Below are 27,891 nucleotides of genomic sequence, written 5' to 3' on the forward strand. Positions count from 1 at the left end.
AGCACTGTCTCTGTTTCGTTCTCTTTCCCTCTCCTTTCCCTTTCTTGTTGCTTCCCTTTATCTCTCATTGACATGGTGCAGGGCTTATACTTGATGGCTTTTAAAAGTAATTACCACAGAGATTCTAGAGCTTAGTATTTATAGCTACAGTCAAATAAGCAGTTCAAAAAGAAAAAGTTTATTTCTTTCTCTCATTAAAAATAGCTGGGGAAAAGCAACCCAGGCCCGGTAAGGTGGCTCCCTGATGTCATCAGGAACCCAGGCCCTGCCACCTTTTTTTTTTTTTTTTTTTTGACAAGTTCTGACTCCTGTCACCCAGGCTGGAGTGCAGTGGCGCAATCACAGCTCACTGCAACCTTGACCTCCCCGGCTCAGGTGATTCTCCTACTTCAGCCTCCCGGGTAGCTGGGACTATACAGGTGCATGCCACCAAACCCAGCTAATTTTTTTTTTTTTTTTTTTTTTAGTAGAGATGAGATCTCCCATGTTTCCCAGGCTGGTCTCAAACTCCTAGGCTCAAGGGATCCGCCTGCCTCAGCCTCCCAAAATGCTGGAACTACAGGTGTGAGTCACCATGCCTGGCCGTCTTTCTATTTTTAATGTGTGGTTTCCATTCTCAGCATCTCAAGATGGCTGCTGTGTTCCAGTCATTCCATTTGCAAGAGGCAAGAAAGAGGAAAGACTAGAGCGTGATGACTTTTCTCATTACCTCATCCAAGGACTCCTGCTTGTATCTCCTGACCACCTCTGAGGTCATGAGTTGGGAAATGCAGTTTTTCAGCTGAGCATATTTCCCAAGAGTCTGTTACTAAGAAAGAAAGGAAGACACAATATTGGGTTAGGCAGCCAGCAGTCCTAGCCACCGTGAGTTATTGCTGAGTGATGGTGGCACTGTGCAATGGCAAATCAGTGTGGTTGAAAAGTTATCTGCTACTCTCCACTCAAAAGTTAGTGGCACTTTAGTTAGTGGCAGAGAACCCTCAGTTTGGATAACCAGTCCTTGTGGCACTTCATTAAATATAACCAAGCCCTTATATTAAAGACTGTTCTCTCCCTTGCCTCTTTTTCCTTTTCAGGGCTGGTGACCTCTCTTGACCAACAGGAGTGTATGGGTGTAAGAAACTTCTGCTAGTTTCTTCTAAATGTCTACCTACAAACTCCTCTTGGTGTTTAAATTTGCTATTCAATGAAAGAAAACAGTATATGATGAACCATTCAGAAAGGAAGTTTCTTTTTACTTTTCAGGCTGGATAGCTCTGTGGCCCCATAAGCACACATGTAAGAAGGAAATTTCTTGTACTGGCTTCTTCTCAATGTCTCCATACAAATTCTTTTTCTGCTAAAAGCTTCCATTCAATGAAAGAACACAGTAAATGATGAACTGATCACAAAGCAAGCTTCTTTTCCCATAGATCGTTTTCTAATTAATTGATGTCTCCTAAACTCTGTGCAGACAAATTTATTTGGCTTTGGAATTTATAATTCTAGCTTCAGTTTTGCCTACTTTGTGAAAATGCCATAATCCCATTAGTTTTTCTTTAATTGCTTTTATTCTTTATAGTAGAGAAGTATGCAAAACAACTCTACACATTTAAGTGCACACAAGAATTATGTGGATTATCAGAATGCAATTACATTTCAAGATTGTAGTGAGCTAATTTTCAATTTGGACCTTATTCTTTTTTCTCCTCTTCCTTTTTATTTTTGCCTAAACACCCACTACTTGAAATGATAACTCATTGAAACTTTTATAAATGAAGTAGCTCTCAATTTGTTCTTTAGCACTGCCACTTTCCGCCAAGGCTTTTTCATTTGTTAAGTCATGACTTATTAAACTGATGTAATGTTACCCAGATTTTATTTTCTTTTATGCTACAATGCTCCTTGTAGTTCCAGTGAGGTTTCAAAAGCCCGAAGCACAGTATTCAGTATTGTGCACGTCAAACCTTTCGCCAAAGCCTTCAGTGGGCTGCTTTATAATAGCTATGAATATAATGCTATCAACATTTTAGTGGGGTATTACTAAACGAGCTATATTACTAATAAGAAAACTTTACCTCTGCAATTTTGGTTACAGTAAATGACCCATTATTTATTTAGTTGTTCCCTTTTGCTAAATATAATTTCACTGCAGCCTCTTAATGGAGAGAGAATATCCAGCTTTAAACATTGGTTCTGTTTTGCTGTTTCATTTCAATTTAATCTAGTTTGAAATTGCATTAAATACATCACGGCAATGTACTAAGGCTTTACAATTTCTATTGAGGAAGTGTATAACCAAAGTTTCCTGTAAGCTGGAGTTTAGTCAAGCCCCATGAGTTTAAGCACCAGCCAGCATTTGCCTGCTTGTCAAAGGAAAAAGAACTTCCTCTGCCCCAACATCCATCTTGACTGCAAGTAAACTTATTGCCTATCTAGCTCTAGGAGTATTCTTGCCTCACAGCCCTGAGGTCTTAGACCCTGAGTGCAGCAAGCCAGTGGGTATCGGTCTTCCACCAAAGGCCTCAGGCTCCCTCTAAGCTGCTCCTCTGCTTGCCCCCTTTTTCTCCTCATAACCGCCACCTGGCAGCCAATTAAAATCAGAGGGACCAAGTGGTGGCCCATTTGGGGAAACTCAGGTCACTATGCTGTTTTATTTGGTTTTTGCAATGACACTTCTTTGTCTGATTTTAATTTGAACCAATATAATAAAAAATCAGGAGTCTACATGAAAACCCAAGGGCCTGGCATTTCTTGGGAAGTCAGATCTGGCCATACTGGATCCATACTCTACACTGGCAGCAACTAGATGGAGCTCAGTCTTGGCTGAAATCTCTGGCCCAAGCACAAACCCTGCAGTTTGCCACAGTATCCTTGACACAGAAGACGAGTATCAGCTATCATCCTTTATTGTGTTTTTACTGTTACTTTCCTTATAGTAGAGGAAAGTTTCTGTTCCCACACACATCTGCATCAAAAATGAGAGAAAGATGGAGGGGAATAAAGAGAAGGAGAATATTTCTCTGACAAGACAAGGAATAATTCTATACTTTTCAAAAGTAAATAATAATCTGTTTCTTTCCTTTTCTTTTCTGCCTAGCCCCTCTATGCCCTTAAATTTCAACCCCAGATATAATTTCTGTGGCAGATTATTTTTGCCAAAAATGGCCACCACATCCAATTCATTTCCATGTCCTCTTCCAGAGCCTTGCCCCTCCTACATGAAGAGGTGGAATCTAGGTTCCCTCTCCTGATCCTGGGCAGGCCTTTATGGCTACCTCCATGAATCGAATATGGTGGAAGAGGCACTGCTCAACTTCCAAGACTAGGTTGGAAAAGAACATGGACCTCTCTCTATTGGCTCTCTCTTTCTCAGAGCACTTGCCCTTGGAACCCAGCCACCATGGTATGAGGAAGCCCAAGCTACATGGAGAGGCCACATGTAGGTGTTCTGGCCAACAACCCCAGCTCAGATCCAGCCGTTAGCCAACATCAACTGCAAGGCAAATCATGACAATTTGTTGTCACATTTGAATACCCAGCATATTTTCCAGGGGAAATAAAAAGGATTGAGATAGGTTAATTATCTTCATATGATTTCAGCCCCCAGCCCCTGAGTCACCCCTAGCCTTTGAGTCTTCCTAGCTGAGGCCCCAGACATTGTGGAACAGAGACAAGTCATTCTCCACCTTGCCCTGTCTGAATTACTGTCCTGCATAAGCTGGGAGCCTAATGGTTGATTTTTACCACTGAGTTTTGAAACAATTTGTTACACAGCATTATATAACTAGAGCAACTCCCTCTGAGAATTGTTTCTAGGTGCTCCTTCCACCTGTTGTTGTTTTTTTTTCTTACTTCAATTAAAGTCTGATTGATTGTATCTGGGGACAGAAAAAGACATACTGAACATTGCTATGTCTACTTTTTTTTTTTTTTGACCACTGTCACCACTTTATCTATTATCACTGAAATAAGCATTTCTCTAACATACTTCAGGTCCCATGCCCTACAGAGGCTGATATTAGTCAACACCTGACAAACAGGGAGGTTCCCAACAGCAGTCAGCGGCGGTACACGGGGAAAGTTCCTTGCAACCATTTCACTCTCAACGAGGAAGAGGATTGCTTTAAGGCACTGACTTGGATAAGGAATAACTCCATCACTACAGAAGGTAAGGATGTCAGTAACTGTGCATCTCTTCAGAATAACGTTTTATTTTTATAATGAGCCTCATTCTTCATCTAGTTCCAGTATGTAATTAGTGCCTAATTAATTCCAACCAAATCATTCATCTGTCATGCTTTGTTTTCCAGATTAATTTACAACTTGTTGTCATTTTTGGATACCCAGCATGTTTGCTGGGGGAAAGAAAAAGGCTTGAGATAGTTTAATTATCTATAATTATTTTATTATACAAACTGAATATCCGAAGAGCAAAGCATGGCTAAAATCATTAACTAATTAAAGAATAATTTAATAAGCAAACATGTTTAGCAATTATATGGAAAATATGTCTTCTTTTGTGAAGCTGAAAAGACCTAGGAAGAAAAAGGCCTGTATTGGAAGGGCCTTTTCTTCTTTCCACAACCCATTGTTCTCTTTCTTGGTGTTGCCTGGACAGTTCTTCCCACAAATACACAGACTCGAGTTGCATACCACTTTTTAAATCGAAATGAAAAAGTGAAACATTTGTGCAAATGCCTCTGCCACTCAAAAGTGTATTCTCAAGCATCTTTCTCTCTATTGCTTGAATTTCATTGAAATCATTCAGCTAGTGAAACAACCAGAAGAGAGCCTGGCTACCTTTGTGTCTTTAATTGAAACCTAGAAGTCAAGGTTTGGAGATAACTTAGAGCAGCCCCTTTCTTTTGCCTAAAAGTGAGAAGATGGTTAGTGACCTGGTTGAGTTCCACAGCCACCTGTGGTTTAGAGTTCAGTCCAGGGATGTAAAACCACTAAGTGCCCAGAAAGTGGGCATCACTGTGTAAAATTAAACATGCTAATTTATTTAATACATGTATATAAATATAATCTAATTCTATTTGTTAATACATTAAAATTAAATATAATCTATTCTGATTTTTGGTGGACCATTTAGGTATTAACTTTTGCCAAGTTATAACATTTACTGCATTAAGAAGTTACTAATTTACTACATTCAACATTTTAAAATGGGTATCAAATGGCGTTCAATACGTTGCTGGATTCAATTTGCTGATACTATTTATAGGCTGTTTGCCTCTAAATTCATAAATGAGATCGACCTGTAGTTCTCTCTTTTATGCATTGCTTGTCAGGTTTTTGGAATCAAGGGTATGCTCGTCTCACAAAGCATTTTTGGAAGCTCTCTATATTCTTTGGGGATCTGAAATACAAAGTAACTTAAGGGTTGGACAGAAATCACCCATAAAACCAACTGCGTCTGGAACCTTTGGGTAGAGGTGGGATATATAGATAGACTATACCGGCAACCCAGATTTTTTAAATGTCATAAAGTATTTCATACTTTCATCCAAGCTTGGAATTATTTTCAGTTTTGCATCTGTGTATGTTAAAACCTGCTTTAGCCTTTTAGTCATTCTGTAGTAATTACCCCATGATCAATGTAGACTCAGAGTATTTTCTTATCAGGGAAAATTCTCTAATCCATGGGTTGGTGAATTTTTACTGTAAAATACCAGATAGTAAATATTTTAGACTTGGTTGAGCATGGTAGCTCACGCCTGTAATCCCAGCACTTTGGGGGGCCAAGGTGAGAGGATCACTTGAGCCCAGGAGTTTGAGACCAGCCTGGGAAACATGGAAAAACCCCAGCTCTACAAAAAATACAAAAATTAGCTGGGCATGGTGGTGTACACCTATAGTCCCAGGTACTCGGGAGGCTGAGGTGGGAGGATCAATGGAGCTTGGGAGGTCAAGGCTGCAGAGAGGCATGATTATGCCACTGCACTCCAGCCTGGGTGACAGAGCAAGACCTTATCTTAAAAAATTTTTTTCTTTTAGACTTTGCAGGCCATATGGTCTCTGTTGCAACTCTTCAACTCTGCCCATTTAGTGAGCAAGCAACTATAGACAATATGTAAATGAATGGGCAGGGTCGTGTTCTGATAAAATTTATTTATGAAACCAGACATGAGCTGTAGTTTGTAGTAACCAGCTTTTAGCCATAACATTTTTGACAAATCATTACCATTTCATGAAGTGCAGACCTCCAAATGTACCATAAGTTCCCCAAAAGCGGAAAAGCCAGTGGTCCAAGACAAAATGCACAGTTCGTCTTTAAGACTGCACACAATCCTGTCAGCCTGCAGTGCTGTGCTTTAACTTTGAACGTTTGTGTGTTTTGGATGTTTGGGCTAGGGAGCATTTGACCAAGAAAAGAGCCTTCGAAAGTGGCACTGCAAGGTCTTAAGGTGGAATGTTGATGGCAGAGAATTTAGACACCCCGAAGCAAGAAGCGCTATGGTCTCTTTCATGTGCCTTTGTATTGTCCTCTTGTTCTCAGATGGGGGAAGAGCATCAGTGTTATTCTGCTGACTTGGCCAGTTGTCAGGGATGGTGATGCTGTGGTGCCCCCTTAAAGGGAAATGCTTTTTCAGATTTAAGACTGACTCCCAGCAGCCAGTGCATAAAGCCATTTGGAGTGCCTGCTTTTGTCCACCAAATAGCCAGGATAAGAAGTATGTGGAAATTAGTTTCCTGTCTTACATGTAGGTGATTTTCTCCAGGTCTGGTGCTTAATGACTCCCCTGGGGCACCTCTCAGGTAGGTGCTCTTAACACTGAAATGCTGGGACCAAGCTCTGGGAGCCTTCAGGGAAACCTGACTTGGCCAAGTTCATTTAACTCTGTGTAGAGGCCCTTTTCAAGTGAATTCTCAAGTAAAAAAAAGTTAAGAAAAAATGTTAACATCTTGCCTTAAAAAAACTTTCTCCTCTTTGTATCTTTTCTGTAATCCAGGTCATACTCAGACATGACTTTAGTCTCATTCAAGACCTTATTCTTGCCATTATTATTCTTGCAGCATCACTGGATCACAGTCCAAATCTCAGAGCAGAGCAGGCCTAGGACAGAAAGCCCGTCCCCACCTGAGCCAAGAACCAACACCCACAGACAAGATTATACCCACAGAGGCTCCCAGGAAATGCAGCAAGGAGTAGGATCCAGCGTGAGAGGAGGCCTCGAGGTAGAGCCTCCTAAATACACCGTTGGCTTCCCTGGCAGGCTGAAATACATTGAGCGGGGAGGGCATTCCATATAGAAATACAAATTCATGCCAAATCACTTCAGTCACCTTGTGACCTCTATTTCTTAACTGAGACTTTGGGTATATGATACTTGAGTTTCATTGCTGGGCTTTCAAATCCCTTTTCATACTGTGGAAAGCCTAGTGGTCTTTCCAGAACTGCATTTTGAAAAGAATATAGCTGTTGCAGCATTGCTTCTGAGACATCTACAGTACCATACTTGGCTGAAGCTCCAAGCCATTTATTTGATAATTTCAGCTCTATGCTATCTCAGTGTCACTTGTATCCAGCATAGTGCCTGGCAAATAGTAAATGCAAAATAAATGTTTTACTGAATGTAAGTGAAGACAGTTCAGGATGTAACTCTTTTCCTTACCTTCCACATGGTGAATTTTATCAAAACTTTTTTGCATTCGGCCTAACCTGGAAATAGATGGTCAATTGAGATGAAGACAAGAGAACCCTTGAATGAAATTGAAGCTATTCTTTAAAAATTCATCCTTAGTAATGACAGTTATAACATGCTGGCTAAACAGGATGAGTTAAGCTCCTCCTCACGAATAACAGACATTTATAAAGGCAGTCTTGCTCAGGTTCTGGAGTCACATGACTTGGGTTCAAATCTTGGGTCTGCCGTTTCCCTGGGCAAGTTACTTAACTGCTTTGTGTCTCAGATTCTAGATAATATCTACCTCACATGGGTTGCTGAGAGGGTGAAAAGAGATAAATGAGATTACATGCCATACTCAGGACAGTCTCTCATACATAGAAAGAGTTTCATAAATAGAGGCTGCCATTAGCATTGCTCTTACTTCTACGTGTGATGGAATTAAAGGTACCCCAGAGTAGAAGTCTCAGCCCCTGCCACCAGGGCCCTGATGAAGTTGAGGATATCAGTCTCTATTTAAAGACAGGGATCCGTGTACACCAGGTGCCAGTCAGCTATAGAGACACTGTGGCCTTCAGGAGAGCCCTGGAGGCTGTGAAGTTTGGAGAAGGCCTCCCCGAGAAAGGATTTGAGCTCAGTCTTGAAGAGGGACAGAATAAGAAGACAGAGAGGCTGGGGGAGTTTGGATTGTGTCCAAAAGACACTGGGCCAACAACGTGGGCTGGGCAGTCTGTGAAGGGCAGCAGCAGGAGATGAAGCCAGAGGCATGGGCAGGGACAGACACTGGCGGGTCGCAAGCACCCAGCCACGTCCAAGTTTAACTGGTTACCTTTTAGGAATGGGGGCTGACCAGGCAGTGCCGCTGTACACACATAGCACTTTGGGAAAATGGCCTTTCCATCTGTGGTACCCATGCCAGCAGAGAGAAGCTGACCACGGGAGAATGGCTTACCATGGATGGCAGTAGCCAGTTGAGGCGAGGCAGCTGTGGATGCAGGAGCTAGCTGGAAGTGGCCACCCTTGCTGCATGTGGTGGTCTTGCTGACACAGCCACTGCTAGCTTATTTCCAAGTCAGCTATGAGATGGTGGTGTTGCAGGGCTTTTCCGTAGTTCAGCTAAAGATGGGGTCCTTGTCCGTCCCGTGGCCACGAAAATGTAGGCTCACAGACGGTTTGAAGGGTGAGTAAAACAGGGTTTTACTGGGTGAAAGGAAAAAAAGGGGTGGGGGAGGGGGAAGCAGGATCCTCCGCAAGGCCACCCGGCTACTTGATTCCCAGGTTCCACACAGGAAGAGGAGGGGCCAGGCTCCTCCCCACTGCATATGGCATGCACTTCCTGAGCCTCCACCCCAATGTGCAGGCTGGTTGGAGTTATTCTACGGACCCCCTCCCACCTGCCTGTCTCATTGGCATTTGAAGCCAGAAGCTAGAAGTCTGGCACATGATGGAAAGCAAGGAGCAGGGCTGTGCTTATGCACATTTGAAAGGTCGCATGGAGCGATCCGTGACCATCCTGGACCTTTCAGTCCTTGCTTTTTCTTCATGTCACCCTAATAACACCAGGAGGAATGTGGACAGTTTTCATCATAGTTTATTTTTACTCCCTAATTTCCCCTTTTTTAAATACTTTAGCATGTGAGTTGGGGCAAGGGAGCCAAGGACAGTGAAAAATAGTTTCATCGTGTCCCACTGGCAGTGGCTGGGTGACATGTCCCTCCGGGAACCACACCCTGAATCCTGGCAAACACCAGTGCTGATATTACTGAAGCCCAGGGATGTGAGGGGAGAATGGTGGATGGATTGTTCTAGATGGATACTGGGCATCAAGAACAAGAGATTCTCCCAGGAGGAACTCAGCTCTCCTTTGAACTTCTAGCCATTGCAGACGCACACAGATACCACCCCAAAGTGTAGCTCCTTCCCACAGTCACTGTTTTATTTCACATCTTCTGCTTCCAAAGGAGAACACAGTGGTTCTATGATGGAGTTAGTCCGTCCAGAGGACATGGTTTTCTGGGCTCTAGAGTTGGATGGATTTATAGAAGCAAATTACCCTAAACTATTAGAACTGCTCTAGTGCCATGGAGAAGAGCTGACATCACAGGCTCAAATGCTGCTTTCAACTGCAAACAAAACCTGGAGTGTTCTGCTGGGGGGTTTCTGATAGAACCCAGCAACCCGATACATTATAACAATTTATGGCACTAATTGAAACTAATTGAAATTCATCTGCTATTACCTCTGTACTTTCCATGAAGATGAAAAGTAGGATGAAAGTAAAGTAAAAAAAATAAACTGCCTTAATGGCTCAAAATGGATCAATTATTTTCATCTTTAGCTAAATACAGTTTACTGCCTTATTAAAAGCATGTTTGTAGGAAAAGTATAACATTAAAATTCCACTGCATGCATCATCGAACAAAGCCTTTGTTATGTTATATCTAATATATTCTTCCCTTTTTATTCAGCAGAGCAGAATGGGACAGGTCACGTTTTGGGCATAGAAATCTTATGCTTTGACTTCTAAAAAGTAAAAAGTGCATTGTCTGGTTCTATTCCTGGGCTATATATATATATAGGCAGAATCTTGCTCTGCCATCCAGGCTGGAGTGCAGTGGTGCAATCTAGGCTCACTGCAACCTCTGCCTCTCAGGCTCAAGTGAGTCTCCTGCCTCAGCCTCCTGAGAAGCTCGGATTACAGGCATGCACCACCATACCCAGCTAATTTTTGTATTTTTAGTAGAGATGGGGTTTCACCATGTTGGCCAGGCTGGACTCAAACTCCTAACCTCAAGTGATCCTCCTGCCTTGGCCTCCCAAAGTGCTGGGATTACAGGCATGAGCCACCACGCCTGGCCTGTTTTTAATGAGTGTTTATTTCACAATTTATTAATATTCTGTGATCGCTACTTAAAAATATTTCATTGTCTAGTTATTTGCTGAAGATATTTACCCATATAAAATGCCAATTGGAGTATATTTTAGTAACGTGTTACATATCCATCTGCAAGTGTACTGCAGTGCTATGAGACCTGATTTTGAAATAGACTCACAGGGTTTGAGTCCTGGTGATCCACCTGCTTGCCATGTGACCTTGAGCTCAAGATTTAACCTCTCTGTACCTTGTTTTCTGGATAAAATGATAAACCCTGTCTCACAGGCCTGTTGTGAGGATGAATGAGTCATATGTAACCACTGTATGTCTCTTTTGAAGCAGAGAAAGGAAACATAATTATTCATTAAAATACAAAAGAATAGGTAAATATGCATAGACATAATTTAAAATATATAAACTATAAAATGTAACATATAATTCTTGTTTCTCTGGCCTTAAAAATATAATAACTATGAAGAAAACTTCATGTTAATATTGTGTGCATAAATCCTGAATTTCTTTCTTATACTCTTGAGATCTAACTTCATGGCCAGACCACCAGACCAGCAAATCTTTCCCTCCAAGTCCTGATTCTCTCCTTGGAGAAGCTTCATCTTTATAGCATTGAGTGTGACCATGATATGGCAGCAGCGCACCATTTCCAGGTGTTTTAAAGTCAAGCACTCAGTTCAAAAGAATAAAATGACTTTTTAGCATCTACTAAAAATAATTTCTTTAAAAGTTGTCCCATTACTTTTAGGGTACATCTATGACTAAAAAAATTAGCACTTTATTTTACTTCTTTAACTTAATAGGGAAATCAGCTTAGTTTTCCTTTCCTACGAAGTCATTTTACCTTTAATTACTTGTTTTCTAACTCCTGAAACTCTTTCATACTGCCTTGAGGAACCAGGATGATGAAACTGGCATTTTTTCCCCCTTGATTAACATAAATTGAAGAACTTCCTGCATCTTGGTGCATTCTTCTTTTTTTTTTTTTTTTAAGACTGTCACCCCACAGTGGCACAATTGTGGCTCACTGCAACCTCCGTGCCCTGGGTTCAAATGATCCTCCTACCTCAGCCTCCCGAGTAGCTGGGACTACAGGCGTGATCCACTATGCCCAACTAATTTTTGTGTGTTTTTAGTAGAGATGGGGTTTCACCATTTTGGTCAGGCTGGTTTCAAACTCCTGACCTCAAGTGATCTGCCAGCCTCAACCTTTTGAATTGCTGGGATTAGAGGCGTGAGCCACCGCACCTGGCCCCAAGTTGAAACTTTAAAATGTGATCGCCTTATGTGCATGGTCACTGTCAAAGTTGCTGATTTGTTCATTTACACCTTGAGAGGCCAAGGTGGGAGGATCACTTGAAGCCAGGATTTGGGAACCAGCCTGGTCAACATAGCAAGACCCCATCTCTACAAAAAATTTTTTTTAAAAACTAGCCAGGCATAGTGGCACATGGCTGTAGTCCCAGCTACTCAAGAGGCTGAGGCAGGAGGATTGCTCGAGCCCAAGAGTTCGAGACTGCAATGAGCTGTGGTTGTGCACTACACTCCAGCCTGAGTGACAGCAAGACCCCATCTTAAAACAAAACAAAAACAAAAAGCAAAAAGATCATGTGTACATTTATACCAGCATTTTAATTGGCAAATGCCGGTGCCTTTCAGTCTGAAGTGGAGAATTGACAGCTCACTGAGGTATTGACTGCATCATCACTTTCCCTCTCTCTCTCCCCGGTTGGGCTGTTGACGCTAGCACCCTCCTTCCTCTAGGAAGCACCCTTGCACATTCTGTTTCAAAGGCTGCCACTGGTTAGCAGTGAGAGAATGACTTCGGGCTCCTTCTTGCTTGCCAGCTTTAATTTTCGGAGCTTCCACACAGTCACTTTTTTACGGGTGCTCTGCCTGGACCCTACTGCCGGTGTCAGATCTGCAATCAGAGTAATGCACGATTTATTCCCTAAAAGGAGCAACAAAGATTGGTCTTCCATGAAAACTGCCATGGTTATATTCCCTTATCTTTTACGGGGAATTCACCCAGAGTGTTCTAATCATTGGTTATTTGCCATTTGAAAGTGGGGCAGGCCATCCTTTACCTCTGTCACCTGTTAAATCGAGAACAAAAGCTAGTCATTTCTCATCTGTTAGGTAAGCTGATCTGGGAAGGAAACAGTGACTAAATCTTTTAGCATAAAACTGATATCCAGGAGAAATCATCAGTTTTTCCACTCTACTTCTTTTATATGTGTCTAGAAACTTCAAAACAGTGTATGTGATATTCCGGTAATGTGAAGGAAGGCTCCATGAGTTATAAAGTACACAATGGTAGGTATACATGAATTAAATTCGTCTTTAATATGGACATACTATATATCCAGAAAATTAAAATTTAAGTAAATAAATTCGTATTTAATTAACTGAAGTTTTCCGGCTTATTAAAAGCATGCTGTAGGCCAGTGTAGTGGCTCACGCCTATAATCTTAGCACTTTGGGAGGCCGAGATAGGCAGATCACTTGAGGCCTAGAGTTCACTACCAGCCTGGCCAACATGGTGAAACCCCATCTCTATTAAAAATATAAAAATTAGCTGGGTGTGGTGGTGGATGCCTGTAGTTCCAGCTACTCAGGAGGCTGAAGCATGCCAGGAGGCAGAAGTTGCAGTGAGCCGAGATGGTGCCACTGCACTCCAGCCTGGGCTACAAAGTGAGACTCTGTCTCGAAATTAATTAATTAATTAATTAATTACAACATAAAAGCATGCTATCAAAGAACGTATGTCATAGGCCCCCCATAACTGGGGCTGTCTCACCTGTCTATACAGCTATCACGCTGTTCTGTGCCAGCGGAGGCCCAGACACCCCCTGCACACACTGGGACACATAACTGTCAGCCCCAACACCTCCCTCAGGCATAGCCAACAGAGTGTCCCCCAGCTCCGGTCAGTATTCACTTGCCCTCGGTTCATCCCACCCAGCAGCTGCTTTCTCTCAACTACTTTTAAACTCTTTCTTCCTTCTAACTCTTACCCAGGGATTCAGGAAGGTCTGTTTCTCTGAGGCACCTACTGTTCGACTGTGTCTCTGTCCCCCTTTCTTTCTCTTTCCATTTCCTTCCTTCCCTATATCTCCTTCTTGATTCAGCCCAAAATTGACTTAACCATTGCAAAATAAGTTACCCAACTGCCACTTCCATATAAAATATAAGAAAGCCTGGTCATCCAATGTCACATTTACATCTGAAAGAAAACCAGGGGTGGAAATCTCTCAAACTTCTACAGATTCCCAGAAGTTGTATCAGCCTCCTGAGTAACTAGGACTAGAGGTGCGTGCCAAGACTAATTTTTTTGTTTATTTGTTTTTTTGTAGAGACGGGGCTATGATGTGTTTCCCAGGCTGGCCTCGAACTCCTGGCCTCAAGCAGTCCTCCTGCCTTGGCCTCCCAAAGTGCTTGGATTACAGGCATAAGCCACTACATTCAGCCCTGTCTTTCTTTAAATAGCACATTAAAGACGTAATTTCCTGTTTCCCTGAGCTTAAATGCCACCAATATGACAGGAGTATTATTTTATATCTATAATTTGTTGTAGGCACACACAATTTTGGTTACATTAGGGACTATGTGGGATTTTATGAGCCTACACTGGAAACCTAATAACCACATCTAACATTGTTAAGGGGAACATATTTCTATCTTACAAATCTCAGGTATATAGCCCATTCTGTGACTGGATAGTTCTTATAGTGCCAACTTAGTAGTGAATACCAAGCAGAAATATGTGCTGGGAAAATCTGGCTACAGTGAGGTCATTTTGTGCTAAATATTTAGAGGACCCAAAAGTATGATCCAGCTAGCAGGAAGAAGGTCTTAGGATCAGCAATCTAATAAATCTCTGACATGTATCCACGTATCTGGTCAGGAAACAGTACTATGGTGATAATTGCAGTCACATCCAGTGTAGGCCAGGCACTGTGCTAGGCTCCAGGGATAACATGATGGGAAGGGCAAACATGGACCTTACAGTCCAAACAAGTTATCTCGCTGAGAAGCCTGGCTGTAGCCTGGGTGTGTAGGCCATGGTGAGTGCTGGGAAGGAAAGGTGGAGACCGCCCACAGGCCTACTGGGGCCTCACCTGCCTGGAGGCTGGACAGTCTGTGGGGCCCAGATACAGCTACGGGCAGCCTGAGGCCTTGACATGGGTTCTTCAGAAGCACTGGTTCCAGCTCATCCATATTAGTAAATTACTCTGATAAATGTAAGTAATCATATTTTTAAACCAGTTTGATTTGTCCCAAAATGAATAATCAAAGTCTTTGTCTACTAAGCTTTTTTCTGGAGGGGGCCCCAAAATATAAGACTGGTTATTCTAAGAGTTATCACCATGCTTATATTTTGCTGTAAGACAACATTGTATATGGGCATTTGAGTGAAGCCCATATTATTGTTCACAGTTCTAAATGCTATATGTTATCAATAATGATAACAATATGACGGGTTATGTATAAAAGTACCTAACTTTGTGCCTGGCATAGAGGAGTCCAGAGATAAACATGAACTGGATCTAAAAATCCTTTACAAAGTAAATGTGAGCAGTGTTGCAGAAAGAACTCACAACTGCACAAAGATTATGAAAAGAATAATCTCCCACAGAATGGAGACATTTAAAGGCAAGAAATTGGGCCAGACGCAGAGGCTCACATCTGTAATCCCAGCACTTTGGGAAGCCAAGGTGGGGAGACCACTTGAGGTCAAGAGTTCAAGACCAGCTTGGTGAACATGTCGAAACTTCGTCTCTACTAAAAATACAACAATTAGCCTGGCATAGTGGTGCGGGCCTGTAATTCCAGCTACTCAGGAGGCTGAGGCGGGAGAATGGCTTGAACCTGAAAGGTGGAGGTTGCACTGAGCTGAGATCGCGCCACTGCACTCCAGCCTGGGCAACAGGCGAGACTCTGTCTCGAAAAATAAAAATGAAAATAAAAAAAAGGCAAGAGGTGGACCTGGTCAAGAATAGTAGGCCATCTTACATATTAATAACTAGTTTTTATCATGTTTTGTTGTATTTGTGGAAGGATGTGATTTGACCTGTAACATGTTCTTATTTATGTAATATAACATTATATTATCACGACATTCTAGTATATTTTATGGGAAATGAAAGAACTATAACTAGTCATAGAAAGCCTGTTTAAATGAAAAGTTTGAGATGAAATCACGCAGGCAGTCACCTCCCGTATGACCATGCTGGTTTGCACTGCTGGTCAGTAAATATTCATCCTTCTCTCCCTCCTGTGTGGGCAGAGTGGACGTCCTCACTCCCGTGCTCATGGGCATGACCATGACACTTGCTTTGGTCAATGGGATGTTAGTGGATATGATGTGGGCGGAGGCTTGACGTGTGCCTGGGCCCTTGTGCTTGCCTTTCTGTGCACCTGCATTTCACCATAGATAGCAAATGCCTCAGGTAGCTGTCAATCCAAGCAGGATGAAACACACATGGTGCAAACAAACCCAGCCACAACCTAGAGCCAGATCAGCTGACATCAGTCCACCCGTAGGTGTGTAGACCACCCACAACATGCTTCTTGTTGTTTGACATTGAGTTTTGACGTGGTTTGTTATGCAGCATTACTATGATCATAACTGACTCTTAAGGTAACCAAAGTCTCATATTTTTGTTAGGGAATTTTGTTTCAAATTAAACATAAAGATAGCCAAAACTGTTTAGAAGTCACATTATCTAGAAACAAACCTGTAATTTTGAAATCAGAGATTTTACAAAATGTATTACCTTTGGAATTGAAAAGTATCATCCTCTCCAGCTGCCTGCAGTCCGTGGACCACCCTCGCTGGACCAGACAGCTCTCCAAACCCCAGCAGCACCACAGGCCCAGTTTTCCATGAGCCTGTGAAGAATAAGCCCAGCTCACAGTAGAGCTGCTAATAGCCATCATGAAAGAGACCAGAAAATACAAAATCCTTAGCTGTGTGAGACCTAAACACGCTTAAATTCGTTCAACTGAAAATGAATATTGCTTTGGCTTGCCTACTTCAAAAGGACAGAAGACCTCAAACCTTTGACAGTTTTCGGTTCAAGTTTTGCCTTTCCTGGCAGGCTGATTCTTTGTTGTGCCAGACAGCCAAGATTCATGTTTCGTAGCAGCTGGGAGCCTCAATAATTTAAGCAAAATGTTGTCTCTTTCAGCCAAGGAAAATGCAGCTCACCAAGGAATGTTGCATTGGAGCATCTGGACAGAGTGGGGGTCATAGCCACAAAACCGTCCTAGCATCCTAGCGAGGGCAGGAATGGAGAGACCCCACTCCCTCACTTCAGCGCCTTCTTGGCTTTCCATAGATGAAGAGCAGGGAGTATGGGAGAACTTTCTAGATGATGTTAGCTTCCAAGAAGCCATCTGAAAGTTACTGTAGTTTATTTTTCCTAAGCAAACAAGACAAGCCATCACACTTCCTTTCAACTTTGGATTGAAAACAATTTGGGCATGATTTCCTCAACCAAATTGAATTAATACACTTGCCATTTATTCTGGCTTGTAAAATTCCTTTTCATATTATTTCATGAACAGGACAAAAACAGAGAGACATTCAACGAAGTGTACATTTTATGGTAAAATTGGTGTATCTCACCTGGAAAATGAGTCTACAGCAGTTTATTTCTTTGTGAAAATTTGAAAATGCCAGTTCAATGTCAAAAATAGCATATGGTACATTTCATTAATTTAATAGTGTCATTGATCTTAAGACTGCCAAAATGGTAGAATAGCATATGTAATTGCTTCTGTAGTCTTTTTGAGAAATGTAAATAGTATAGACTATTTATCATCAAAATGCTCTTACACAAGGGAAATCTGTCAAGATTATTTTGTGACTTTATTTTTGCTAACAAAAATACTGTCCTTCAGTCCCTCTAGCTAGGTCTTGACACATTAGAGTCTAAAAATCAGGGTTGAATCTTTGTAAAATTACCTGGTGACAAGCAGAATGTTCTAGCCTTTAATTCTCAAAAAAGGGAAAACTTCCTTGAAATCAATCCAGTTCAACATTTAAATATTAAAATATCAGTAACATCATGAGCATGAATATTTTTTACCATTGCCTTTTTGTCTGTAAGGAAGAACTAGTATACATTGCCAACATTAGTAATTTTGTTTCCTTAATAAGTATAGCAAATTGGGAACAAAAACAAGATAAAAGGTTTTTTTCTAGACAGTTTCTTTCAGCATAATTTCAACTTCAAATTAGAGGAACATAAATGAATGTCCTACTTCTGCATTAAAAGTACTTGACTACTTTGTGGGATGTTTTGTGCTGATTCTTTACTAAATGATCTTGGTCGCCGTTGCTAGGTAACACCGCTGGCTTCCTGCAGCTGAAAAATGAGAGGGTTATACGGAGTAATTCGGCATTATTAGCATTTGACTAAGGTTTTTTGGTTTTCTGAACTGTGTATCTTAGCGTTTTCCCTTCTTTCCTAGGGAATATCATTGTCTATGGGAATACAATTGATACTTACACCACGGTGGAGACGCTCTTAAACCTTGGCGTGAGCGGCAGCCGCATCCACCTCGTGCAGCCCCCGCCCGCCTCCACCATCACCTGCATCAACAACTACTCGGTGGAGAGCGCTGTGGCGGACGCGCTAGGAGCCGCCGGAGTCACTGTGTACCGGGATGCGATCCTGGCCCAGTGGAATGATGGCCTGCACCCAGACCCCATCTACAGCGCCTCCTTCACCACACCCACCAAGCCTTTCAGACTCCAGTGCTCTGTAAGTGGGTCCCTGCAAACCTCACTCACCAGCCAGGGACAGAGGACATCTCAAGGGATTTGGGGGTCTGGAAGATTGCGGGCAGTGAATTTCTAGTACCAGATGTTAGATTTTGTTTTCTGTGTGTTCAGATTACCTCTTGCTGGGTAACAACCCACCCCAGACTCAGTGGCATAAAGCAACAACAACCGTTTATTATTCTCAATCTCTGCTGGTTTTTTATGATTATTTTATTATCCTTATCTCTTCTGGCTTTGGCCAGACTCAGCTGGGAAGTTCTCACTTGAGGTCGCTCATGTGGCTGAAGTCAGCAGTGGGTGGGCTGGAATTGTCTCAAAAGCATAGTCACTCATATGTCTGGCTGTTGATCCTGAATCAACTTTAGTTGAGATTTTCGCCAGAACACTTAGAAGTGGCCCCTTCATGGGACTGGCTCCCTCACGACGTGGTGGTTTGGGTCTGAGGGTAGAGCAGAGAGAGAGGCAGTGTCAGCTGTGTCACCCTGGATGACCTGGCCTCCAAAATCAAGCAGCATTCCTCCCACCGCATTCTATTTGCTAGAGGCAAGTTGCCAGGACCAGCCCGTATCCAAGGAGTGGGAAATTAGACCCTGCCTGTTCATGGAGGTCAAAGATTTGAATGGAGAACGCCTCTCTTTACTGAGAGCTTGCCATGCCCCAGGACATTCTGTCACCTCTTCAGGACAGCTCTGTAAAGGGAAGTATCCCCAGTTTACAGAGGAGAACACTGTGGCTCTAAGTCAGTGGCAGTGCTGGTTCCCTGCCCAGCCCAAGGTCTATGCTGCCATTAACCTCTTAAGATTCTGGCAACAGCAGTGGTGAGTCTTTCCCCATGACACACAACCTCTGGCAGTGTGTATAGAGAGAGCACTTTCCTTTCCAGGTAGGTGACACCCCACCTTCCAGCCTGCACCCTCAGAGTTTTCAGCTTAGGAGGTTAGTAGAAGCCCTCAGGGAGGGAAGGAGGGAAGGGGCTGGCCCATCCCACTGAGAAGCAGGGGAACCTTGCTCGAAGGGGAGGCTGAGGTCAGTATGAGGATAATCGTTGTGTAGGTCAAGGCTGTGTGTTAGCAGTTGTGATAAAGAATGCCTACTAACATCCAGTGGGCAAGCCATTTAGGGGAAGGCATTCACAGCAGGCCCTTACCTAGGAGTAGGGGGTGATCAGCCTAAGTCAGGGCTTCTCACTCAGGTGCTGCTAAGGATTGAGGATGGTGGCCCTCACCCCCACCCCAACCCAGAACTCAAAGGACAGGGGCTCAAAGCAGACCACTAAAAAAGACTAAAAAGGAAGATTTTTTTTTTGTTAAGAATCTCTCGTTTTATCCTGAGATCCATGGAAATTGTGTATTCTACTCTGTAGTTCATTCATTTATTCATTCATTCCATAAATATTTATTGAACACCTGCTAGGTCCCAGGCTCTGTCCTAGATGTTAGGGATGTAACAGTGAAAAAGACAGGACAAGTCCACTTTATTTTAAAAAGTGATACTGTCTATACATGTATGTCATGACACCTATTTAAGACAGGAAATATCAAAATATTTTTGCACAAATTTTCCCTCAAAAATGGCAAACCTGGAAGATTGCCACATTTATCCTGGAGCACCTCTAGAGGTGAGTGTGTGCCTTGTTCAGGAAGCAGAGGCCTGAGAAAACCTCCCCAAACATCCCATTGGATAGCAGCTCTTCTGACCTTCACTTTCCTATTCAGATTAGAATCAAACTCCTGACAAAAACATCTGGCAAACTAAATTGACCCTTGAACACATGAGGAGTAAGGGCACAAACCCCCCTCACAAAGTTGAAAACCCACATATAGCTTTTGACTCTCCAAAAACATAGCTACTAAAAGCCTACTGTTGACCAGAAGCCTGACTGATCACATAAACAGTTGATTATATGAAAATACATTTTTTATTTTATATGTATTGTATACTCTATCCTCACAATAAAGTAAACTAGAGAAAAGAAAATGTTATTAAGACAATTATAAGGAAGAGAAAATATATTTATTCTTCATTAGGTGGAAGTGGATCATCATAAAGGTCTTCTTCCTCATTGTCTTCACGTTGAGTAGGCTGATGAGGAGAAGGAAGAGGAGGGGTGGGTCTTGCTATCTCAGGGATGGCAGAGGCTGAAAAAAAAATCTTTGTGTGTAAGTGACACAGTTCAAATCCATGTTGCCCAAGGATCAGCTGTAACCTCAACTGTCTTGATCCAAGGCACCTTCCTGCTACATTTTCATCCTGACACCGTCTGGGTCAGACATCGGCCTGTTTGCTGTTGTATTCTTTCTCCTACCTTCCCTGGTCTGCTTGGTCTCACAAAGAATGGCCCCTGCAGATGACATTTCCCAGGTTCCATTATTCTCTGATTTTCATCTCTATTTGGCCAACAGTTTGTACCTGTGGGAGATTAAACATGGGAAGTGGGGAGTCAAGGTAGGTATCTCTCATACTGTCTGCTTTGGGCAGCATCTGTCAGAGCATTAAGCACTTTTGGTGGGGATGAATATGTCCATCCTCTTCACTGTGGTCTTGGTGTTGTGAGTTGAATTACGTCCCCCAGAAAGATACGTTGACGTCCTGACCCCCAGTACCAGTGAACATGACCTTATTTGGAAATAAAACCTTTGTCGATGTAAGCAAGTAAAGAGAAAGTCATCCTGGATCAAGGTGGGCCCTAAATCCAATGACTGGTGTCCTTAAATAGAGAGATTTGATGGCATACGGGGACATGTAGTGAAGAAAATCTCATGGCAGTGGAGGCAGAGGTTGGTGTGATGGCAGCTGCAAGTCATGGAATGGCAAGAATTGCTAGCAACCACCAGGAAGTAGGAAGAGGCAGGGAAGGCTTCTTCCCTAGAGCCTCCGCAGGGAGCATGGTCCTGACCATACTTGGATTCTCCAGAACTGTGAGAGAATAAATTTCTTTTGTCTTGAGCTAGCCAGTTTGTGGTACTTCATTACAGCAGCCCTAGGAAACTAAAGCAGGTGATGTCACAGTGTATGTACCTAATAAAACTATGATTTTTATAATCAGAATCATACATTATATACTATTTTTCTATGTGGCTTCATTTACTCACCATGGTGATTTTGAGATTCTGTATAGTTCCATGTATCAATAGTTCATTCTTTTTTCTGGCTGAGTAGTATTCCATTGTATGGCTATATCTCATTTTTTTTATTCATTTGCCTGCTATGCACATTCTGGTACATGTCTTTGTGTGGATGATATTTTTATTTCTCTTAGCTATAAACCTAAAGAATGTCTAAGTCATATGGTAGGTGAATGTTGACCTTTTTAAGAAGTTGCCATGTTGCTCTCCAAAGTAGCTATATCATTTTACATTTCCATCAGCAATGTATGAGCGTTCCAGATGCTCCAAGTTCTTGTCAGCACTTGGTGTTGTCAGTCTAATTTTAGTCACTCTTGTGGGTGTGGCATGGTGTGTCATTGTGTTTTTTTAATTTGTGCTTTCCTAACAATTAATTATGTTTGGCATCTTTTCATTTTTTTAGTAGCCATTAGTATTTCTCCTTTTTGTGAAGTGTTCAAGCTATTATAAATGTATTTAAAATTTTGAAATTTCCAATTGATCACTGCAAGTTTACAAAATGCAATTTATTTTGTGTATAAACATTGTAACTTGAAACTGCTAAATTCTCTTATTAGCTTTTGTAGTTGTTTTTTAGGTCCAGAAACATATCATGCAAACAGAGGCAGTTTTACTACTTCTTTTCTGATATTTAGGTCTTTTATTTCAGTTACTTGCTTTATTCTACTCACTAGGACCTACAGGGCAATGTTTAATAAAAGCAGGGGAAATAGACATCCTTGCCTTGTTCCATATCTCAGAACTTTCAGGCTTTCACTATTAAAATATAGAGAATTTGGCTGTGGATTTTTCTTTGGTGCTTTTTATCAGACTGAAGAAGTAACCTTCCATTCCTAGTTTGTTTAGGGGTTTTATCATGAATGGCTGTTGAATTTTGTTAAGTGAATTTTCCGTATTTCTTTTTAAGAAATATGGAAATTTTCTTCTTAATTCTTTAATACAGTGAATTACATTGATCGATTTTTGAAAATGTTCAGCCAACCTTAAATCTCTGGAATAAACCCTAATTGGTCATAATGCATTGTCTTTCTGTATATTCTTAAATGTTATTTGCCAATATGTTTTAAGAATTTTTGAAACTATTTTGCAACTATATTCATGAGGGATGTTGATCTATAATTTTCTATTTTAGTAACGTCCTTGTAAGGTTTTGGTGTTCAAGCTGTGTTGGCCAAATAAATTTTGGGCAATGTTCCCTCCTTGTTTATTTTCTGAAAAAGTTTGTGCAAGATTGGTATTTTTTCTTTCTTGGACGTTTGACAGAATTAACTAGTGAAACAATCTGGGCATGGAGTTTATATTGTTGAAAGGCTTTTGATAACAAATTCATTTTTTTAACTAGATATAAGGCTACTTAAATTTTCTGCTGCTTCTATAATTTTTGTAAGTTGTAATTTTTAAGAAATTTGTCTGTTTCATTTACACTTGTCAAATTTGTTAGCATTAAGTTTTTCACATATTATTTTGTTATCTATTTGATGTCTAAAATCTGTAGTAATAACCCCTCATTTATTTCTGATATTGGTGAATTGTGTTCAGTCTCTCTGACTCTCTCTCTGTTTGCTGCCAGTCTCTCTGTCTCTCTCTCTCTTTCTCTCTCTCTCCCAGTGTAAATAGAGGTTTGTCAATTTTATTGATCTTTTTCAGTTAACCAGCTTTTGAGTTTGTTAATTTTCTCTATTATCTGTCAGTTTTCTCCTCCATTGATTTCTGCTCTTAATTATTTTCTTCCTTCTTCTTGCTTTGGATTTACTTTACCCTTCTTCTTTCTAGTTCCTTAAGGTAGAGCCTTAAGTCGTTGATTTATATAAGCATTTCAGCTGTAAGTTTTCCATTATGTTTGCGCTGCATCCCATAAACTTCTATGTTAACTTTTAATTATCACTTAGTTCAAAATATTTTCTAATCTCCCTGTGATTTTTTATTCAACCTTTGATTATTTAGAACTGGATTGTCTAATATTCAAATATTTAAGGTTTTCCTAAATATTATATTTTTATTTGATTTCTAGTGTAACGCTGTTGTGATCAGAGAACAGTGTTATAAGATTTAGAGCCAGGGACGGTGGCTCACACCTGTAATCCCAGCACGTTGGGAGGCCAGAGTGGGCAGATCACTTGAGGTCAGGAGTTCAAGACCAACCTGCCCAACATGGTGAAACCCTGTTTCTACTAAACATGAAAATTAGCCGGGCATGGTGGTGCATGCCTGAAATCCCAGTTACTCGGGAGCCTGAGGCAGGAGAATCGCTTGAACCTAGGAGGTGGAGGTTGCAGTGAGCCCAGATGGCCCCACTGTGCTCTAGCCTGGGTGACAGAGCAAGACCCTGTCTCAAAAAAAAAAAAAAAAAAAAAAATTATTGAGATTTGTTTTATGTCCAACCATGTGGACTAACTTTGTGAACATATAAGGAATATGTATTATGTATTATGTGCTTGTTGAGTTTAATGTTAGTTCAATATGGTTGACAGTGATGTTCGACACTCATAAGTCTTTACTGATATTTTTATCTCATTCTATTAATTGCTGAGAGAAGGGTATTAAAATCTGTTACTATTATTGTGGAAGTTTCTGTTTTTCCTTTTAATTCTTTCGATTTTTGCTTTATCTTTTTGGGGGCTCTGTTATTAAGCCCATGAGCATTTATAGTTGTTATATCTGCCTTGTTAATTGTGCCTTTTATCATTATGAAATGTCCCTCTTTATCTCTGATATTTAATAATATCCCTTATCTTAAGGTCCAGATTATCTGATATTAATATGACCATTCTATTCTTCTTATACTTACTGTTTACATATTTCCCATCCATTTACTTTCTACTTATCTGTGTCTTTGTGTCTAAAGTGTGTCTCTTATAGGCATCATAAAGATTATATTAATATTTTTAGTGCTGCATGACAAATTACCACAAATTTAGCTGCTTAAAACAACATCCATTTGCTAGTTTATAGCTCTAGTCAGATACGCAGGCAAGGTGTGGCTGGCTTCTCTGCTTAGGGACTCTCAAAGCTAAAATCAAGGTGCCAGTCAGGCTGCATTCTATCTGGAGCTTGAAGTCCTCTTCCAAGCTTGTGACAGAAATAGAAGTTAATTCCTTGCAGCTGAGGACAGAGGTCCCCACTTCCTTGCTGGCCCAGCCAGGGGCTACTCTCAGCTCCTAGAGACCATTCATATTTCTTTTTTTTGTTTGAGACGGAATCTCGCAGTCGCCCAGGCTGGAGTGCAGTGGTGTGATCTCGCTCACTGCAGGCTCCGCCCCCTGGGTTCACGCCATTCTTCTGCCTCAGCTTCCTGAGTAGCTGGGACTACAGGCGCCCGCCACCTCGCCCGGCTAATTTTTTTGCATTTTTAGTAGAGACGGGTTTTCACCGTGTTAGCCAGGATGGTCTCGATCTCCTGACCTCGTGATCCGCCCGCCTTGGCCTCCCAAAGTGCTGATATTATAGGCGTGAGCCACCGCGCCCGGCTTCATTCATATTTCTTGCCTCATGGCCCCTTCCATCTTAAATCCAGCAACAGAGAATTTTACTCATGTCAAATTCCCTTCACATTTCAAATCCTTCTTCAGGAAAAGCCTGGTCCCTTTTAAGGTTTACCTGATCAGGTCAGACCCACTGAGCATGATCTCCCTGTCTTAAAGTCACATGTGCCATATAACATCACCTTACACATTCACAGTTCATGCTTGTACTTAAGGAAGAGGTGGAATCTTGGGAACCATCTTAGACTTCTACCTACCACATGCTTTTTATCCTTTCTATCTCTGCATTTTATTTAAAGTACTTAGACCATTAATATTTAATGTAATTACTGATATGGTTAGATTTCAGTCTACCATTTTATTATTTGTTTACTGTTTGTTCCCTCTTCTTTTCTGTTCCCCCTTGCCTGCTTTCTTTAGGATTATTAGAGTATTTTTTAGCAGTCTATTTCAATTGGCTTTTTAACTATATCTTATTTTTTAGTGATTGCTCTATGGATTATAATACATATCAGCAATCTTTCACGTTCAATAGAGTTAATATTGTACCATTTCACATAAAATGTAAAAACCTTGCAGCTATGCAGTTCCTTCTCCCCATATTCTGGATGTCTATTTTGTTAACAGCCATCCTGTATATTACATCTACAAACATTGAAAAATCAGTAAGGCAATTTCTTAATCTTTGTTTTAAGGTCATATATATTTTGAAGAATTAAAAAGAATAGTCTTTTATAGATACCCAGATATTTACTAATTTTCTTGTTCTAGCTTCCTTTTTGAACATCCAAGTCTCCCTCCAGCCTAAACGAGCTTCAGAGCATTTGTTGTACTGTACGTCTGCTAAAAAGTAATTCTCTAGTTTTGCTCCATCTGAAAATATATGTTGCTTTCATTCTTAACGTTTATTTTCACTGAATATAGAATTCTGGGCTTACAGGTTATTTTTTCCCAGCACTTTGAAGATGCTTTTCCACCATCTTCCGACATCCATGCATTTTTATTTAAAAATCTACAATCATTTAAAACATTCCTCTATATGTCATTTTCCACTGGCTGCTTTCAAGGTTTGCTTTTTATCCTTGGTTTTTAGCAATTGGATGCTGTGGGTATTCTGTGTTTATTATGTCTCTAAGCATGGTTTTTCTTTTTTTTTTAATTTGTCTTGTTTGGGGTTCACTGAACTTCTCAAATCCATAAATTTATGATTTTCACTAAATTTTAACAAGTTATTGGCCATTCTTTCTTACCCCATTCTTCTCTCTTCTCTTCCTGGGATTCCAATTACGTATCTGTTAAGAGTTTTTTATATTGTTCCCTGGGGCTCTAAGGCTCTGTTTATTTGTTTGTCTCTTTTTTCTCTTTCTCACTATTCTTCAAATTGGACAGTTTCTATTGATATAGCCTCAAGTTCAAAGACTCTTTCCTCTATCATCTCTGTTTTTCTATTAGGGCATAAGATGACTGCAGCTCACTCTTTTTAAAAAAGCCTCTAAATTGAGGCCAGACACAGTGGCTCACGCCTATAATCCTAGCACTTTGGGAGGCCAAGGTGATTGGATGGCTTGAGCTCAGGAATTCAAGACCAGCCTGGGCAACATGGTGAAGGCTGTCTCTACAAAAAATACCAAAAAATTAGCTGGGTATGGTGGCAAGCAGCTGTAGTTCCAGCTACATGGGGGGCTGAGGCAGAAGGATCTCTTGAACCCAGGAGGTCAAGGCTGCAGTGAGCCGAGATCTTGCCACTGCCCTCCAACCTGGGTGACAAAGTGAGATCCTGTCTAAAAAAAAAAGACTCTAAATTGAATATCTGTATGTGGAAATGGAGAGAAAAGGTCATTTAAAAATCAAACTTTTAAAAAACCTCTAAAATAAAGGAAATGATCCCCATGCTGGTCATTTCTCCAAGTTTTCACTGTAATACACAAGCTACCCAAACTTTTAAATACTAGTAAGAATCCTCTTATATCAGAGTTTATAGTTATCATCAGTGGGAGGATTCATCTCAGGAGGTTATACCACCAAGACAGAAGCAGAACTCTCTTGAAATTGATGTTTTGTCCCCACATCAAAGCCTCTCCACATCCTGCCTGATAGTGGTGCCTCCTGGGCTCTTACTTAGCAGGTGGTCCAGCCTCCAGCCAGGTTAGGCTGCAGCGACACTGGCTCTCAAGGCAGACTTTCCCATCTTGTTGGCATTCATCTCTCCAGTTAGATCATGAGCTCCATTCTTATGTTTTTCACCAAGATGTTCTGGAGACCTTGTGCAGTGCCTGGCACAAGAAGTGTTTGTCTGAATGCATGAATGAATGAAGTTTATCAGACTACTGACTCTCACCCTTCTCCGTAGCTAACCAAGGAGTTTTGCTGTCCTTAATCAGAATTATCAGTATAAGTAGTCTTGAAATATGTACTCAGAACATCAGTGTGGCCAGCCATTACCACTTCCTATTTGTACCCAATATGTAGTGTTCCGTTGGTGTTACAGAAGCACATAGGTTGTATTTGCAAGGTCTGTAACTTGTAACACATGTTCTTATTAACAATGCTGGATTTGCTTATTCGGTTTTCAGTTCAGTCTACAAACTCCTATGAAACCCCAAATGTAGCCAAAATTGTGAATGCCTATACCAAAACTGTATAAGTAAACATTACTGCAATACTGGTCATCTTTAAAACCCAGAAAACCAAGAACTAGTATATTTAATGTACTACTTAACAAAAAGTAGGCTTAATTAGAAAAAGAAAATTGGGTAGGTAGAAGAACTACTGTGAGGATGCTGAAGGAGACTTCTAAACATTTTCAAGGGCTCAAGAGGTTGATGGCACTGTTTTTATTTATAATTTAAATTCAAATCAGATATCTTTCTATATATTTATCTGGGTAGGAAATCTATTTTTTATAGAGATTGGGAAAGAGAATGAGAAAGCAAAAAAGGAGTGTAGGGAGACAAAGATTCAGAATCAGAGAGAGACTCAGAGAAATATA

At 41.1% G+C, this 27,891-nt stretch overlaps 1 protein-coding gene across 4 annotated transcripts in view; it reads left to right on the forward strand.

Moving 5' to 3' along the window:
- Positions 1-27,891, forward strand: part of CFAP61 (cilia and flagella associated protein 61) — a 307,569-nt gene that overhangs the window by 206,273 nt on the left and 73,405 nt on the right. For 3 of the 4 annotated variants that reach the window (XM_054541626.2, XM_054541627.2, XM_054541628.2), the window contains 2 exons: positions 3,976-4,150; positions 17,983-18,275. In XM_054541626.2, coding sequence (XP_054397601.2) covers positions 3,976-4,150; positions 17,983-18,275 — 468 coding nt within the window. Of the gene's footprint in view, positions 1-3,975; positions 4,151-7,002; positions 7,181-17,982; positions 18,276-27,891 lie in introns of those variants that run through there. The other variant, XM_054541629.2, reaches the window with a different exon arrangement.

This window comes from Pongo abelii, chromosome 21, assembly GCF_028885655.2.
Source record: "Pongo abelii isolate AG06213 chromosome 21, NHGRI_mPonAbe1-v2.0_pri, whole genome shotgun sequence".
In the NCBI taxonomy this organism is placed as follows: domain Eukaryota; kingdom Metazoa; phylum Chordata; class Mammalia; order Primates; family Hominidae; genus Pongo; species Pongo abelii.